Genomic DNA, 18,206 nt, shown 5'->3' with positions numbered 1-18,206 from the left:
CTTCCTGAAGATTAAACCTGAGAGGTCAAGACTGGGCAAGTGTCAAGCTCTGTCCTGGATCTTCAACCTGTATCGGACTCTTTAGGGCTGGCCCTCAACAATTCCCCCTTTCTGTTTTGCAAGCAGCTTGAGGCGATGAACATCCATTGCTAACACTCTGACCCTTGATTGAATCAAGGTGACAATGCAAGGAATCAGTGAAACATCATATGATGAATAATACTGCCCAGGAAAATGCGTGAATCTCACCTAAGATGTGGTGAGTGTATCTTAAGAGGCAGGGAAGGAGGAAACACAAAATTAACACAAAACATAGCCAAGGTAGAAAATGCAATAGCAAGCTAATTTCCCATGTAATATTTTCAGTGTGCCATGCACCCTGGAGCTTATTTAATATTTGTTCAATGGTTACATTAACATTAGTGAAATTTGAATACACATACGGAGTTGCACAGATAAAAGAATAGTGACAATGACATTTCAAATTGAAGTGCATTTCTAACTGTTGTATATGTCTACCTAATGCTATCACTGACTGCTCTAAAACATCCAGCTCTTGTTGAGTCAAAGCGTCTTTTTCAATTTGATGTCATAAAGCCGCAGACATATTTTGAGCTAAATTGTTGGCATACTGAGCAGTTCAGAGTTGAAAGTAATATCATGAAGGGTATTAATATTGAGGGTAATATTAGAATCGTGCCAGGCCCCCAGTAGGCAGGCACGTATTTTCTCTCATGAGATATTAGGATCTGAAGCATCACAGGGTAGCAGGGTAATGTAAATATATGAATATCTATAATCACATTGCAATAGCAACCTTGTTTTCAAGGGTTCTGACTCATCTCCTAAATACAATACTGATTGCTCTAATAAATTGACTTTAAACAATATATCAGTAGCTTCTTGTGCTTTAAGTGCTAAACATATATTTTTTGCTAAGTCATTTACAAAGTGTGCAGTTTGAATTTCAGATTGTAGCACAATAGATGAAACAGTAGTAGATACAATAAGAGAAGCAACAATGATTAAACCAGTAATAAGGAGACCAATAAATTGTTTTGATTGACTTAAGGAGGAAGTAATAATTTGAGGAGCATGTTCATCAGAGTTCTGGAACCATTCATGTGAAATGTAGTAAGGAAAATAGCCAATGATGGTTGTTCTACCAAAAGTCCAATATAGTCATTATTATCAATACATTGTTTGAGAGTACAATTGACACAAGTAACATTCTATTCAAAAGTAGTATTAGATTGAGTAAAATTTACATATCCATTAGACGAACTGATGTTAAAAATGATGTAACAAGAAAAAGATAGGATTCAATATTGTTGCTAAATTTTGAAAAACCGTATAGGTGTCCTGGATGCTGGAGATCTGAGGGTAATTGTACCATTGGCTCTGTCCCGGAGAAAGGGATATTCTTATCTTTTGGATATACAGGTGTTATTAGTATATATAGTTCCCAATTTTGTCCATGTATGTGAGGGGTTGCATCCAGGGTGGAAAAGGAAAATAAGTCCAGTGCTGAGCACTCTGTACATAACACACTCGAGCAGAAAGTAAAGCTACTATTGCTAAAAATAGAAGTTCAGGAGTCTTCCATTGCTCAGTGAGAAGGAGCTTTCAATGGACCCCACGTGGGAAGGTGACTCCTCACTGCAGATTGGCTCCTTCTGCGCTTTCCCAGAATCGTCATACTCTCCATTCGAGCTGTGAGTTGTGGCACGTGCTCTGACATTTTTCTCTGGTATCCAGACAGGTTTATGGAAGTTTTCTAAAAAAATACAAGCATACCCTTGTCCCCTTGTTAGTAATGGATCCGAGCCTCTGGATGTTTTTCAGCTGGAGTGTATCCATCTTTGTTAATATTTAAAAAATTAATAGCCAATTGTCGATGAGGGATAATAGCCCAGATACCCCCTTTTTTGTTTAAGAAGAATAATTTTAATATCTTTGTTTTTAATTATATAGAATGCCTGTGATCAGAGAAATGTTATAAAAAGCATAAAAGGAAGAAAATGTTTTGCTAATGTAAGCTCCTCAGGAATATTATCTGTTGTAATTTGTTTAAGTACACTCATAACTGCGAAGGCTTGTAAAATATGATTGATCACATGTTTAATTGTTCCACTTGTTTGTAAAGTGGTAAAAAAATGAAAGAAGAAGAGTATCGATTACAGCATGAATATACGAAAGCTTTTCAAAAGAAGTCATATAAGTTACATTTATTTGTCAACTATGTTTGGGAGAAAAGCCTCTGGGATTAATGGCAAAAGAAGGAGGGTTAAAAAAAGTGGTACATTTGGAACAGCCTTTTCAAAAAAAATTTATATTATTTTTTGTACTGTGTTTCTAATACTAATATGTTTATTTAAAAAATAGTCACCAAATGTTATCCTTTCTACTGTTAAGATTGTTGTATTGGCAGAATATAGTTAATAAAAGGCTCAATAAAAGCTTAATAAAAAGTTAAGTGGCAGCATTTTGGCGAAACTGGAAATGAGAAATAATATAGCTTGTTGTATGGTAAGGGTTAAAGTGTTGGGGAGCATTGTAGTTAAGAATCAATAATGGCATTGCTTTCAGTATATAATTGTGTATTAGTGATCTTTTTTAACTTTGCAGTCTCTATATTTTGAGAGACATAAACAGAGTATTTGTTATTAGAAGCAACATTAATAGGCTCAGTAAAATGCTGAAGAAATAATATGAGCTGCTAAATTAGCCTTTTGTGCTGAAGAGTAAAATGTCTGAATGTCATTTAGATCAGGATCTCCTCTAAGTGTAACAAAGAGATTAGTTAATTGTTCTGTAGTCATTTGGAGTGCTGGTGGGAGCCAGTTAATATCCCCAAGAGTATTTTGAACATTATTAAGTGTTTTTAAAGAATTAAGGCGTAAGTGTACTTTTTGTGGCTTTACTGTTGTTTCGGAGACAATATGACCTAGGTAGGAAAATGGAGATTTTTGTTGAATTTTATTTGGGGCTATAATAAACCCATATTCCTGTAAAGCTAATTAAAGTTAAGATAATAAATGTGCGAGTTCATTTTTAGTGGAACAGCTACAAAATATATCACCATGTAATGTATCATTTTAAACTTCTTGTGACGGAATAGCAAAAAAGCAGTTTTTTTAAATCAATAACTATCAAAGTCTAGGAGGTCATAAAGCATCATCAATTTTCCTGACTTCTTTTTAATAATAAAAACAGGTGAATTTTAAGGAACCCAGACAGGTTTATCAGATTTCTATTGTATTTTATCAGCTTTATGGATAGGAAAAGCAGAAACAGTGGGTGGGAGAAAATAACAGCTCTCATTAGATGTAAAATGTTGCACCCCCACAAACTAAGGGGAATTAATTGAGTTTCAGCTATCTTTTACTCTACTAGTTTAAATTCATTTTTTGTTTGAGGTGTAAATATTTTTGGTGAGGTGTCTGAGGGTGGTAAAAAGATTAAATAATTGATTAATGGTGATCTACTAGGCAGGCTAAAGCTAATTAATATTTTAAAGAAGTTTTTTGAAGATTATTAAGAGTTTTTAAGGAATCTTGCTTTAATTTGTAACATTTTGGGGGTCTAATTGTAGACTGTGAAACAGTATGTCTAAAGTAAGCAAAGGGTGATTTCTTTTGTAACTTGTCAGGGGCAATTATAAATCTATGAGACTGAAGGGCTTGTTAAAGCTCAGGCATTAATAAGGAGAGTTCGCTAGTAATAGAACGACTGCAAAATTTATCATCCATATAATAAATTTTTTTTTTTGCCTGGGAATATTTCTACCTAACAAGTTTAATAGTGTTATGAACAAAATTTCGGCACATGGTGGAAAATATTCCTTCTTAAAGGAACCTAATAGGGAAACTTCAAATACTAATTTAATAGAGATAACTATACCCAAATTCAAACTCAAAACAAAATTATAGTCCTAAGAGTCTTTTACCTGAAACAGCAAGTTTTACTAATCACAGCTTAAAGCCAGATACAGTTAATTTTATTCTCATGGAGTTGTAATAAGTAATAAAGATTTAGTAAGACTCACATATATAAGAGATTTCACTTAACATCTTTCTTTCTCAAATTTAAATTTGTTCTGGTGTAGAAGCCAATTATTAGAAATCATTTCTATTGTACATAAAGTTGCAACTTCTCAGCAAGTTAAGTTTATTGTTTAGGAACTGCATAATCCTAACAAGTTCTTTTCTCAGGGCAGATGACCTTGCCCACAACAGGTGGTTTCTAGGAGCTTTGGCAAGTTTACAAAGTAAAGAGAATTGCCTTGTGCCCCTCCTTTTCACTCATAAGTAATTAAAAATTCTAGGTTTTAACATTGAAACAGTAACTTCAAATAACTTAGTTAAAAGTCTTATAACTTGCATAAGTGATAGTCAAATTGTTTTAACTATAAGCTATTTTTAAAATTACGGGTAAAGATGGAAATACCTGATTTTCTAATTGACAGTTATAAAACATTATAAGACGGAATTAGCATGGCTTGATAAAATAGTTTAGCTGGTTTTACACAATTTTCCCACTGTTCTTCAGTTTTTTTTTGTTCACATTTTGATAACATCCAAATTATGAAAAATTGCTTGACATAACAATACAAAAGTTTACCAATTGGAAACAATACTAAATTTTTAAAACTTGAAACAAGCACATTACTAATTTGAATGAGCTAAATTATCTTTTGGTTGCATTCCAATACATAAAAACTTTTCTGTATGATCTGAGGGGAAAAAATTCACCCTCCTTTTCACTTTCCTTTTTTTCCTTTTCACTTTTTCTCGTTCTTCCTCCCGCACCCCAAGTTGGCTAAGATTGGAATGCAAGAGAAAGGAAGAGAATATTTTCCCACAACTTATCTTGGATAATTTTTCAAAACTTTGGCCATGGTTTAGAATGTAAAAAGAAAAAGAATTTCTTCCTAACAGTTCTCCAAAAGTTTCCAAATCTTTTACTCTCAAACCCTCTATTCATGTTGTTCATGCAAACAGCATGCAAACAGATTATGCTTTTCTTTCTACTCTTACTTCTTTCATTCCTGCATGCCTAAACTTTCTAGTCTTGTCTTATTCCAAACATATAACCTAAATGATAAAGTATTTTTCTCTCTTTCTCTCTCCTATCCACCTGCTTCTCTGAGGCTGCATAATGTTATCAGAGAGGGGGAGAGGGAGAGAAAGAAAGCTGCTTTTCAGAGTCCGGCTGCAGCCCTTGCCTGCCTGGCTGCAAAAGGATTTCAGATTACACGCATTACACACTCACTCATACCCACACAGACAACATAAAACAAATATAGAAAAAATGTGACAGAGAAAATCCAAAAGCTGAGAGAGGTTTGGTAGAAATTCCTTGTACAGATCACACAATTTGTTTTTTAGTGGTTCTCCAGATCTTATGGAGACCAGGCAAAAATTTCCTTTCAGTTTTGGAGAATGAGCTTTCTCCAGTTCTGTTGTTTAAGAGAAGGGAAGTAAAGGGGGAATACACATCTTTCACCTCATCCTTTTCTGCAGTTCTAAGCTTCTCATCAAATACTCTGTTCATCTCTTCTTCTTCCTCTGTTCCTGCCCCCACATTTACCCTGAGCACCTTTGTTGCTAATGGTACTTTCTCCGGGGGCATAAGACATATTTTTAACACGTTCCATACTGAAAAAGTAGCAATCGAGAATGCCCTGGGACCCACTTCTTTGTAGTACTCACTCCTTTGTTGACCTACAACTTCCCATTTCTCTAAGTCTGCTGTCCTTCCTGTGGGAACCAGGGACGACATTTCTCCACATGTTCTAAAAACTCCTGTGACTGACTGTTTGTAATGGTTAAACCTCTTTCTTTCACTATTCTCTTTAGCAATCTCAGGTAATAATCTTGATCTTTTTTCCCCACTTTGTACTTGACCCATACTCTTGATCCCAAAGGCACCTCTTAAAACCGAAAGTATGTGTGCGGGCCGTTCCAAAGTGACACTGTTTTCTTATGCTCGAGCCCTTTTCTATTCTTTTCTCATGCTCCTATTACCAAGCCTTATTCTTTTTCTTTTCCCTACTATCCCACTAAGCCTGGTGTCCCCTTCGGCCCTAAAACTTCCAGAGGACTGGGTATAAAGACCTTCAGTCTCTTACCTTGTTGCTATGGCGTCGAGCTGCCAAGGACCTTGTTTGTCAAGGCTTTTCTTTTCTCCAGAGTCCTAAGAGGGCCGCTGTCCTCATACTTTTTTTCAAGTTCCTGTCTCGGGCGCCACCTGTTCCCAGCAATCAAGCAGGGCACCGGACGGGAGAGTGCAAAATAATGAAACGTGGGCCAGACGGGTCAGTGAAGAACTGAGCCTGTTTATTCATCTGAGGGTACAGCACATGTAGAAAAAACCTACCCTAACTTCAAAGAGACACTCCCCGTGAGACACTCCCCAAACATCTGCTGTGTATGTGACAACATATATTTCCTAGCTATCAGGGTTCCTAGATAGGGCAGTATATTCCAAGGCTTTCTCTGGCACCCTGGTGCCACCTGCATAGAGGAGTGGTGTATGAATCTAAGGGTTCAAAGAGTAGGAAGGAATGTTTCAGGGACCTCCCTTGCATGGGAGATCAGAGAGCCGCCTTCCTAAAGATTAAGCCTTAGGGGCTAAGACTGGGCAAGAGTCAAGCTCTGTCTTGGATCTTCAACCCGGATTGGACTCTTTAGGGCTGACCCTCAACAGGGGGGAAGCCCCCTCAGCGGGTCTGAGAAAGAGCCAGTGGGTGTGGGGGAGTCATAGGGGAGGGCAGCTGGGTGGATGGGGTGGGGCCGGGGTCAAGGAAGACTGAAGGGGTCTGTCGTCTAGGTATGGGAGTCTAGCCTCAGCTTGTGAAGAGGGGGCTTAGGCTGTAGACCCTTTACGCATGTGCGTGGATGTGTTTGTGTGCATGTATGCTTGTGTGTATGTGCGTGTGTGCACATGTGTATATGTGCTTGTATGTGTGCGTACAGGCCTTTCACGGTCTGAAGAAGCCATACTTGGCCTTAACGGCCACCTGTAGGAGGGTTTTGGGGGCTTCCTCTTAGATCAAAAGCTCCTGGAGGGCAGGGCCGCCGATACGTAGGCAGCTTTCTCGTTCTCCTCTGGGCCCGCCTCCCCAAGGGGTAGGCTGGAGAGGCCGGCATGGCTGCCCGGGGTCTCCTGGGTCCTTCCTGGCAGCGCCAGCCTGATGGTGCAGGCCAGTCCTGGATGGGAGAAGGCCCTCTGGAGGGCACCGAGAGCCCAGGAAGGTTTGGAGCCTGGGCTGTCACTGTCTCTACCCACCTGCCAGAGCCGTGGGCTCCCCAACACCCCCACTGAAACAGGAGTGAAAGAAAGGGGAGGGGAGCTTACCTCCGTGCAGGGTTGGTGAGCACAGATGGGTGAACTGAGGCCAGGGGAGGAAGAGATTTGCCTGTGGCCAGATAGTTAGCAAGTGCCAGAGCCATGATGAGACCCTATCTCCCAGTGCACCTCCCCGACCTCCCTTGTCCTTTCTCCCCCAGCCCCCCATTGTCCTCTGCCCACCCCCTAGCCCTCCTTGTCCTTTCCTAGCCCCCTTGTCCTGCCCTCTTTGTCCTACCCCTGCCCCCCCCAGCCCCACTTATCCTCTTCCAGCCCTCCTTGCCCTACCCCCCACCCCCTAGACCTCTCTTGTCCTCCCCTAGCCCTCTAGCCCCCCTTTTTCTCCCCCTGCCACCCTAGCCCCACCTTGTCCTCCCCTGGGGCCCTCCCCACCATGAGCCCTCTGTTTTCTTGCCTCATTTTCTCTGGTTTTCCTTAGCCTGCCTTAGGGATGAGTTTAATATGAACAGATCAGTGATGCGGCCTGGCTGTTGGGTTTTTCTGTGTTTTTAACTAAGAGTCTAATCTAAAGCCATCGGGGCTGGGCCTCCGTAGCATTCTCGGATACTCTTGGGAATGACAAAGGCTCCTCCCTCCGGATTTGCTCTGGGTTGGGCCTGTGACAGGCCAGGGCACGCGTGGGGTCTGCCTCTGTCCGTGTGTCCTTGCTCCTGTCTGTCAGGGAGGATGAGGCCCAGAAACAGCAGGGCCAGGTGCGTTTGGTTCTTTATAGGTATTATTGTGTATGTATAAGTGATCATGGGGCGCTGCAGCGGGTAGAGCACCGGCCCAGGGTCTGGAGTTCAAATCCAGCTTCGGCACTTCCTAGCTGGGTGACCCTGGGCAAGTCACTCAGCCCTGCTTGCCTCAGTTCCTCCTCTGTAAAATGGGCTGCAGAAGGAAATGTCCATCCGTTCCAGCATTCTGCCAAGAAAACCCCAAAGGGGGTCACGGAGAGCTGGGCATGACTGCAGTGATGGACTGACAATCATGTGTTTATGTTCCATGGTTTTCTTGATGTCTTTTGGTTTTCCCAAGTATCCCTCCTCTCCCAGAGAACCGTCCAACACAGGATTTGTTTAAAGACAAAAAAAGAAAATAATAAATACGGATGCTAGAGGGCCTGGACCCAGGAAGCCCTGAGTTCGAATCCAGCCTCAGACGCTAGCTGTGTGTGACTGGACAAGTCAGCCAGCCTCCGTCTGCCTCGGTTTCATCAGCTGTGCAGTGGGCATAACAGCAGCATTGAGCTGAGGTAATCATTGTGCTCTGGAAGTGCTTGTTCCTGGGCCGCCCCGCCCCCAGCCTCCAGCACTGCGCAGGGTGCCCCAGCTGGGCTTGGCTCTGCACTTCTCTTCATTCTGATGATTGGGAGCATTTTTTTACATGGTTGTTCCTGGTTTACAGTTCTTTCTTTCTTTCTTTCTTTCCTTCTTTCTTTCTTTCTTTCTTTCTTTCTTTCTTTCTTTCTTTCTTTCTTTCTTTCTTTCTTTCTTTCTTTCTTTTTTTAATAGCATTTCCCCCCAATTCATGTAAAACTCATTTTTTTTTTAAGTTTTGAGTTCCAAATTCTCTTTGGCCTCCCTGGACAGTAAGTTATGGGCTGCAGGCAGTCCACGCGCAGTCCCGTCGGACGAGACGAGGCTCCTGTGCCTGGCCACTCATCTGCTGGGCATTGACTCTCCACTGGACGGAGGTTTCTTGTTTTCTTGTTTCTCTCTTAGCTGAGAACGTGTGTCCTGAGCTTTCCCCATCGATGGCTCGCCACCTCATCCCAGATGCATTGGGAAACGTCTGGCTCTGTGAGGCCTTCGGTCGAGGCACCTTGCCCTCGCTGGCCGGAATCCGGCCCCACAGCTGTGGGAGGATTGGCATCTGATTTTCTTCCCATTTTTATAAAGCATTATGACCTTTGTGGCATCTGTTTTGAATGTCATTTTGAAGACAGTCGTGAGGTAATTAAAAAAAACTAAAATTAGTTTTCAGAAGTGCCCTGAAGATGGAGCTTTGTGATTGGCAAACCCTGATGTGTCTCAGCAGGAAGAGAGCTGAGGAGGGCTTGCACTCCTCCCAGCTGCCCCCAAGGCGCCTGCCCTGAGGAGCTCCTGCTCCAGTCCCTCAGGTCCTGTCCTTGGGGGTCGTCCAGGACGCCTCACTCTCTGTGTCCTCGTCACAGGGTGGACTGACCACCTCCTTCTTTGGTGGCAGATGCCCCGTCCCCAGCCTGCCTCAGTCATTCCATCTGCGGTCTCAGGTGCACCTTCTTACTGTTCCTCTTATGTGGAGCACCTCATCTCCCACCTGTGGGCCTTTGCACAGACAGTGTCCCTCCTTCCTGGAAGACCTTCCCTCCTCTCTTCTGCCTCTTGGAGACTGGCTCTAGAGCCAGGGAGGTGGTAGTTCTTTCCTGTTTGACCTCCCCAGCATGCACGCACACACACACCCACACCCACACACAGACACACGCACACTTTGCTTTCTCTTTGTCATGTGTGCTATGTGATGCAAGCATCAGCCTGTGCAGACTGTCTCCTCTGTTAGATTGGGGAGAGCCCCTTAGAATTTTGTCCCAGCCACGGGGCCTGGCCCATGGAGCGTCATCAGACAACTCTGTTAATTGGTTGGCTGGTTCTTCCAGGTGCACTCAGACCCAAGCTCTGTGGGCAGGGAAGGTTGAACTTCCCGTGGGAGTCTGTGACCTGGAGGGGAAGTCAGGGAATCCCCAGGGAAGCAGGGCTTTGTGTGCCAGGGGCAGAAGTGCTGGAACTCTTAAGCCTGCCTGGGGGTATGCTGTGCTGTGTGATGTATGTGTGTGTATGTGTGTGTGTGTGTGTGTGTGTGTTAACATGTATGGTGTGTGTGTATGTGTGTGTGTGTGTGGTGTGTGTGTGTGATGTGTGTGGTCTGTATGTGTGTATAAATGTGTGTGTGTGTGTGTGTGTGTGATGCACGTGGTCTGTGTGTGTATGTGTGTGGTGTGTGTGGTCTGTATGTGTGTATAAGTGTGTGTGGTGTGTCTGTATGTGATGTATGTGGTCTGTGTATATAAATGTGTGTGTGGTCTGTATGTGTGTATATGTGTATATGTGTGTGATATGTGTGTGGTCTGTATGTGTGTATATGATGCGTGTGGTCTGTGTGTTTATAAAAGTGTGATGTGTGCCGTCTGTGTGCGTGTGTGTATGTGGTGTGTGTATATGTGATGTATGTGGTCTGTGTATATATAAATGTGTGTGGTGTGTGTGGTCGTGGTCTGTATGTGTGTATACGTGTGTGTGGTGTATGTATGTGATGTATGTGGTCTGTATGTGTGTACGTGTGGGTGTGTGTGATGCACATGGTCTTTGTGTGTATAAGTGTGTGTGTGGTATGTGTGTCGTCTGTATGTGTGTATATGTGTGTCGTGTATGTGATATATGTGGTGTGTGTGTGTGGTATGTGAGTGTGATGTGTGTGTGGTGTATGTGTATATGTGTGTGGTGTGTGATGTGTGTGTTCTGTATGTGTGTATATGTATGTGTGTGTGGTGTGTGTATGTGATATATATATAGTCTATATGAATGTGTGTGGTCTGTGTGTGTGGTCTATGTGTGTGTGGTGTGTGTATGTGATGTATGTGGTCTGTGTATAAATGTGTGTGTGATATGTGTGGTCTGTGTGTGTATGTGTGTGTGGTCTGCATGTGTTTGATGTATGTGGTCTGTATGCATGTATATGTGTGTGTGAGATGTGCGTGGTCTGTGTGTGTGTATATGTGTGTGTGATGCAGTCTGTGTGTGTGTGATGCGGTCTGTGTGTGTATATGTGTGTGTGTGATGCGGTCTCTGTGTGTATATGTGTGTGTGATGCGCGTGGTCTGTATGTGTGTATATGTATGTGTGGTCTCTGTGTGTGTGGTCTGTATGCATGTATATGTGTGTGTGATGTGTGTGGTCTGTATGTGTGTATATGTGTGTGGTCTGTATGTGTGCATGTATGTGTGTGTGAGATGTGCGTGGTCTGTGTGTGTGTATATGTGTGTGTGTGATGCGGTATGTGTGTGTGTGATGCGGTCTCTGTGTGTGTATATGTGTGTGTGATGCGCGTGGTCTGTGTGTGTATATGTGTGTGTGTGTGTGTGTGTGTGGTGTGTGTATGTGATGTATATAGTCTATGTGTATATGAATGTGTGTGGTCTGTGTGTGTATATGTGTGTATGGTCTGTGTGGTCTCTGTGTGTGTGTGTGTGTGTGGTGTGTGTATGTGACGTATATGGTCTGTGTATATTTAAATGTGTGTGGTGTGTGTGATGTGTGTGTGTGTGGTGTGTATGGTCTGTATGTGTGTATATGTGTGTGGTCTGTATGCATGTATATGTGTGTGTGATGTGTGTGGTCTGTCTGTATGTATATATGTGTGTGTGTGATACGCGTGGTCTGTGTGTGTATGTGTGTGTGTGTGTGTGTGGTGTGTGTATGTGATGTATATAGTCTGTGTGTATATGAATGTGTGTGGTCTCTGTGTATATGTGTGTATGGTCTGTGTGGTCTGTGTGTGGTGTGTGTATGTGACGTATGTGGTCTGTGTATATATAAATGTGTGTGTGGTGTGTGTGATGTGTGTGGTCTGTATGTGTGCGTGATGTATGTGGTCTGTATGCATGTATATGTGTATGTATGGTCTGTATGTGTGTATATGTGTGTGTGTGTGTGATGCGCGTGGTCTGTGTGTGTGTATATGTGTGTGTGGTGTGTGTGAGATGTGTGTGGTCTGTATGTGTCTATATGTGTGTGTGGTCTGTATGTGTTATTGATGTGTGTGGTCTATATGTGTGTATGTGATGCACGTGGTTTGTGTGTATAAATGTGTGTGTGGTCAGCATGTGTGTATATGTATGTGTATGGGGTGTGTGTGTGATGTGTATGGTCTGTATGTGTGTGTGTGATGTGCGTGGTCTGTGTGTATATAAATGTGTGTGTGGTCTGTGTGTGTGTGTGTGTGGTCTGTATGTATCTATATGTGTGTGTGTGGTCTGTATGTGTGTATATATATGTGTGTGTGATGTGTGGTCTGTATGTGTGTGGGGGTGTGTGATGCGCATGGTCTGTGTGTGTATATGTGTGTGTGATGCATGTGGTCTGTGTATATATAAATGTGTGTGTGTTCTGTATGTGTGTATGATGTGTATGGTCTATATGTGTGTGTATGTGATGCGCGTGGTTTGTGTGTATAGATGTGTGTGGTCAGCATGTGTGTATATGTATGTGTATGGGGTGTGTGTGTGATGTGTATGGTCTGTGTGTGTGTGTATGTGATGTGCGTGGTCTGTGTGTATATAAATGTGTGTGTGGTCTGTGTATGTGTATATGTGTGTGATGCGCATGGTCTGTCTATGCTATATGTGTGGTCTATATGTGTGTACATATGTGTGTGTGTGGGGGGGGTGCTGCTTCCCAGCCCCTGCCCCCGGCTCCAGACGGCAGAGCCCCCAGCAGCTGCTCCCTGCCTGTGCCTGGCCCCAAGCCCTTCCCCGTGGAGCTTTTCGGCTCTGGGCCCGAGTCTTGGGTTCGGGAGTTTCCTGCTGAGTTATTCTGTACATCTGTGATTTGTGAGTTAACTTTCTGGGCCTTCCTATTCCTCCCTCCCCTTGTCACAGATAGTCTGTTGTGCTCACGGAGCAGAGTGAATGAGGGCTGTGCGGTAACGACAATGGCCTTTTAATAAGCCATTTCATTTTTGAGTATTTTAATGAGAGATGACCTAGGCAGAAAGTCTGTGGAGTCTGATTCCCTAGGGATTTGTGCTGGTTGCAAGAGCAGAACCACGGGGAAGCCTGTGGAGCCTCTGCCACAGGGCTCCCTCGCTGCTGGGTCAGAGGCCACCAGGTCACAGCCTTGGAGCTGGAGGGGCATCAGACTCTTTTACAGTTGAAGACCCAGACAGGGATGTGAATGGGCTGGGTGTGAGACATGGAGACAGAGACGAAATAGGCCCTCCCTCCAGGAGCTTCCCTTCTGTTGGGGGGAAACGGCTGTTGCGTAATAAGTGTGTGCAGGACAGATAGAAAACAAGCCCAGAGTGGTCTGGGGCCGGAGTGGGGAAGGGACTGAGGGTCGGCCAAAGGGCTGTGTTAGTGTTGTTCATTCAGGGGCTCGCTTATGGGGGGTTTTTGTATGTTAGGAACAAGGGCCGTGGCTTGTCAGGCTGGGAAGGGGATGCATCCAGAGGTCAATGGGGAGCCGTTGGTGGTATAGGAGGGCCGTGGCACGTGGGAGCAGCCTCCGGGGCGGGCTGTAGGCACTCTTCATCCCCCAAACTCCAGGGTTTCAGGGGCCTGGAGGCCTCGTGGTATCTGTCGTGGGGGGAGCAAGGGTCGGCCCCTGGCTTGAGGCTCACTGGTCAGTCAGGGCTTGGTTGTGCTTGTGGTCAGCCTGGCCCTGTGGCTTTTTAAAGGAGGAGTCTCGGGAGCTTCGGGAACAGCCCATCGACCCCCAAGCCCAGCAGGAAATCATCAACAGCATTGAGGACGTCTACTTCTCAACTGACTCGTTTGATATTGTGAAGTATGAGATGGAGGTAAGGGCAGTGGCTTCTGCGGGGATGGTGGTGGGGGGGCTGTGCACAGCTAGAGGCAGCTCCAGGGCCTGGATCACCCTCATTCAGCTGCCTCCCACACTGTCCTCGTGCTCCTGGTTTGCGGTGTGAGAAGTTTGGGGGATGCCTGGCAGCTGGGGGAAGGGAAGCCTCTACTCCCTATCCCCACACAGTCCCCGAGGGTGGCTTTGCATGGTCAGTTTTGTCCTCGTGGCCCCTGCCCACCATGTTTGTAGGAGAAAGCATGGCTGCCGTGCCATTTGGCCCTGGGAGCTCACCTGTCCCGTGTGGACAGCAGCAGCTACTGACCACTGGGCTTTGGGGGCAGGCTCTGGGGCCTGGCCTGCAGGGGGCCCTGGTGGTAAGGAGGGTTTCAGTGCTTTGGGGGTGGGGGTGCTGGCGGCAGCCGTAGCTCTGACAAAAATCTGAGCTTTCTGAGCTGGTGGAGACCTGGACAAGGGCCTTGGAGGAGACTTGGTTCCATCCATTCATTTGACAAAGGAGGGAACTTGGGCCAGACTTCTGTTTGTGAGGCACTTTGCTTGGTGATAGGGGTAAAGTCAGAAGGACAGCACTACAATGGAGGAAAAGAGGGACTGAGAAAGGCCTCCTACAGAAGGTGTGCTTTGAAGGGAGCCTGGAGGTAGAGGTGAAGGATGGGAAAGCATGCTAGGCATGGGGCATAGCCAGTGCAAAGGTGTGGAGATGGGAGATGGCGTGAGGAACAAGGAAGTAGACCAGTATAGCTGGATAATAGGATATGTGGAGTACAGTGAGGTATAAGGAAACTGGGAAGGGAAGAGAGGGGGTAGGTACTAAAGGGCTTTGAATGTCAAGCAGAGCATTTTGTATTTGATCCTGGAGGCCATAAGGAGCCATTGCAGTTTGTTGAGTAGGGGAGAGTGACATGATTAGATCTGCATTTTAGGAAGATCCCTTTGGTGTCTGAATGGAGCATAGACTGGAGTAGGGAGAAACTGGAGGCAGGCAGCCCCTACCCCCACCCATCAGGCTACTCCAGTAGTCCAGGAGTGAGGTGTTGAACGCCTGCACTAGGATTGGGGGTAGGGTCAGAGGAGAGAAGGGAAGTATTGGGGAGATACTGTAGAGGTGAAATTGACCAGAGATGTTCAGATGAAATCAGCAGGCTTTGGCACCATGTCAGGAGGTGGGGTGGACGGTGAGGAGTCAACTCAGGATGATTCTTCGGCTGGGAGCCTGAGACACTTAGAGGACGGAGATGCCTTCCACAGTAGTAGGGAGGGTAGGGGCTGGAGGGTTTATGGAAAGGTGATGAGTGAGTTCCATTGTGGGCATGTTGAGCTTCAGGGGCCTTTGGAGAAGGCAGTGTCAGGCAGCAGGCTCATCACCAGGGGCAGAGATATGAGCAGCCTTGGAGGCAGGAGAGGCATTGACTGTTCTCCCTCATTCTTTCTTGGAGTTTGGCAGCGAGTGTGTGCAGATCGATGGGATGACAGCTAGGGAGTGTCATAGCACAGAGTGCTGGGCCTGGAGTCAGGGAGAGCTGAGTTCAAATTTGGCCTCAGGGACCTCCTAGCTGTGTAGCCCAGGACCAGGCATTTAACCTCTGACTCCCTCAGTTTCATCATCGGTACAATGGGGATAATAACAGCACTGACTCCCTGGGTTATCTTAAATGAGATCATATTTGTAAAGTCTTAGTGCGAGGCCTGGCCTGTGGGGCCTGGCTCTATAAATGGGAGCTATGATGATGATAGCATTGACGATGATGATGGCTTCACTAGGTGGCACGGTCAAGGGAAGATTTTCCAGGGTGGGATAGATCCTGGGATGTTTGTGGCCTGAGGGTTCAGTCCCAGTTAAGTTGGGAGAGATTAATATGAGTAAGAGAGGGGACAGTCATTGGACAGAGCTGCTGATGGGGATGGGCCAGGGTGGGCGGATGGGCATTGGTCAAGAGCTTAGATCGTCGCTCCCAGAGGCAGAGATCTTTGGATGCCTGGGCTCCTGCCTCTGAACCGTCATACTACAATAATTCTGGGCAGGTCTACCTCCCTGGGCCTTGATTTCCTTATTTGTGAAATGAAGGGGCTGGACTGTGAGAACCCTTCCAGCTTTAAATCTGTGACCCCGAGAATGTAATGGAAGGACCTTAGAAGCTGCCTCCTTCCTCCTCCCTCCCATTTTATAGGAATATATAGGAAACTGAGGCTTAGACTGAGTGACCTTCCCAAGGTCACAGAGTGAGACAGTGATCTGGAGTGGGGTTTGAAGCTGGGCCTCTGTCATTTTAATGACACATATGCTGTGTGGCCTTGTTTTCTGTAGCTAAAGGGCAGGAGACAGGAGGGTAGGCATTGAGGGCACTGGGGCTGGGGCATCAGCCACTCAGGGTTGAGAGGACCATGAATTTGAAGGAGAAGGAGCATGGTGGCAAGGGGCAGTCAACAGCCAGAGAAGGCTGGTGGTCGGGGAGAGACCCCGGACTGAGAGCTGGGCCAGGGGCTGGGGAGCCTGAGCCAGGCTCGTCCCTGGGGCTTGGGCCTCGCAGTCCCCTGTGGGGAGTGTGTATGTGGCTCATTTGGGAGGTGTAGACGGCTGTGCTGACCACAGAACCCCAAACCAACAAAACTTCATCCCTGTTGCTGATTTTGCCCACAGAAGCTCCCTCCTATTCTCAATTTGCAAGAATTGGAGGCATACAGAGACAAGCTGAAACAGCAGCAGGCCGCTGTAAGTATAGGCGAGGGATTGTTGACTTCTGGGGGCTGGCCTGTGGGGGGCTGGGGTGGTGGGTGAAGGGGGCATTGACTTTGGCCTCAGGGAGGGAGGGAAAGCCTCTCAGAGTGGGACCTTTCACCTTGATGCTGAGCAGAAGTTTCCTCATCTGTCCCGGACCCTGGGGTGGGCAGGGCTTCATCCAGGCCTTTGGGGTCACTTGTCACCTGTGTCCAGGGACCTTCTTGGCCATAGTTCAGCCAGAATGGACCCCGAGGCTAGTCTTTGTACCAGAGGGCTGTGTGGGTGAGGCTGAGGCCTTCAAGGCTCTGTGCCTCAGTTTCCTCCCCTGTCACATGAGAGGGCTGAGCTCCAAGGTTTCTCCTTTCTAACGGATCCTGGCATTGAGCCTAAGCCTCTGATTTTACAGATGAGGAAACTGAGGCCCGGGGGAGTGCAGTGAGATGTGGCGGCCAAGTGCGGCCTCCTGGGTCTTGGCTTATTGCTTCCAGGGCACCATGACTCACTTGGTGGGAGGCCTTCCCTCATGTCGTTGGTCCTTAGATCCTCTGCCTGTGGTCAGAGGTCAGTGGGGCCTGGAAGGAAGAGAGAGGGCCGGCCATCTCCCAGCCCTGGGCTCCCCTGGTCCTTGGTGACCAGTCTGGGAAGCCATTTCTGCTTGGGTCCTGGCAGGGTAACCTTGGGGTCTATGGGGTCAGGGTGGCGGATGGGCCTGCAGGGTCAGGGTGACCTTGGGGCCGGTGGGGTCTTGGTAGCTTTGGGGCCCGTAGGGTCGGGGTGGCAGCGAGGGGAGGTGGGACATGAACAAAGAGGCTGGACGTGTGTTGGGAGGCCCCAGTGAGCTGTGTTTGATGGTGGCTCTCCCTGTCTGTCTGTCCTGTCTTTGACTCGAACAGGTCTCTAAGAAAGTCGCAGATTTGATCCTTGAAAAGCAGCCGGCTTATGTCAAGGTAGGAGGTCCTTGGAGAACCTTTATGGGGAGGCGGGGGAGGCCAGTGGGGGCAGGGCAGGGCTAGGTCTTCAGGGGGGACCGAGGTGGGCTGGGTCAGGCATCCTCCCTCCACCCTGTCTCAGAGGGTTGGCATGGGGAGTTTGCTGGTCCGAATTCCGAGCCGGACACAGTCCAAAGATCTTCAAGCCATGTCTGTGCTGGGGTGTGTTTTTCTGAAAGCCATAAGGTGTGTTGTATTTTGGTGGCTGCCCCTCCATGAACACCTGGGCCTGGGCCATCACAGGGCAGTCTCCAGATCCTTTCACATCATTCTCATAGATTTTCTGAGGTGAGACCTCTTGGCTGTCCGGGCCTGGCTGGGCCAAAGGCTGACAGGGCTCACCGGTCAGGTTGGCCTCAGAGTAGGACTTGGGTTCTGTTTTTCTTTCCATCAGGGAGGTAGGTGAGAGCAGGCCTTAAATTGGAGGTGGCAGAGGCCGCCTGCCTTCCTCAAACATGCCAGGCTGGGAGGGCCCAAACTTCGTCATTAGGAATGCCAACCCCAGGACGTGTGGGGGCCACTCGTGGGCTGCCAGGCGAGCTTCCGTCTTTGAGGTTGGCCTGGCAC

General features: G+C 46.6%; 1 protein-coding gene across 1 annotated transcript in view; it reads left to right on the top strand.

The window, feature by feature from the left end:
- The window catches only part of VPS50 (VPS50 subunit of EARP/GARPII complex), a 70,872-nt gene that overhangs the window by 2,421 nt on the left and 50,245 nt on the right, over positions 1 to 18,206 (top strand). The window contains exons 3-5 of the mRNA XM_020978572.2: positions 13,786 to 13,908; positions 16,570 to 16,641; positions 17,544 to 17,597. Of these exons, the coding sequence (XP_020834231.1) occupies positions 13,786 to 13,908; positions 16,570 to 16,641; positions 17,544 to 17,597 (249 nt within the window). The remainder of the gene's footprint in view (positions 1 to 13,785; positions 13,909 to 16,569; positions 16,642 to 17,543; positions 17,598 to 18,206) is intronic.

This window comes from Phascolarctos cinereus, unplaced genomic scaffold, assembly GCF_003287225.1.
Source record: "Phascolarctos cinereus isolate Bilbo 61053 unplaced genomic scaffold, phaCin_HiC Scaffold_4;HRSCAF=312, whole genome shotgun sequence".
Taxonomy (NCBI): domain Eukaryota; kingdom Metazoa; phylum Chordata; class Mammalia; order Diprotodontia; family Phascolarctidae; genus Phascolarctos; species Phascolarctos cinereus.
This window is presented reverse-complemented; position numbering and strand designations above follow the sequence as displayed.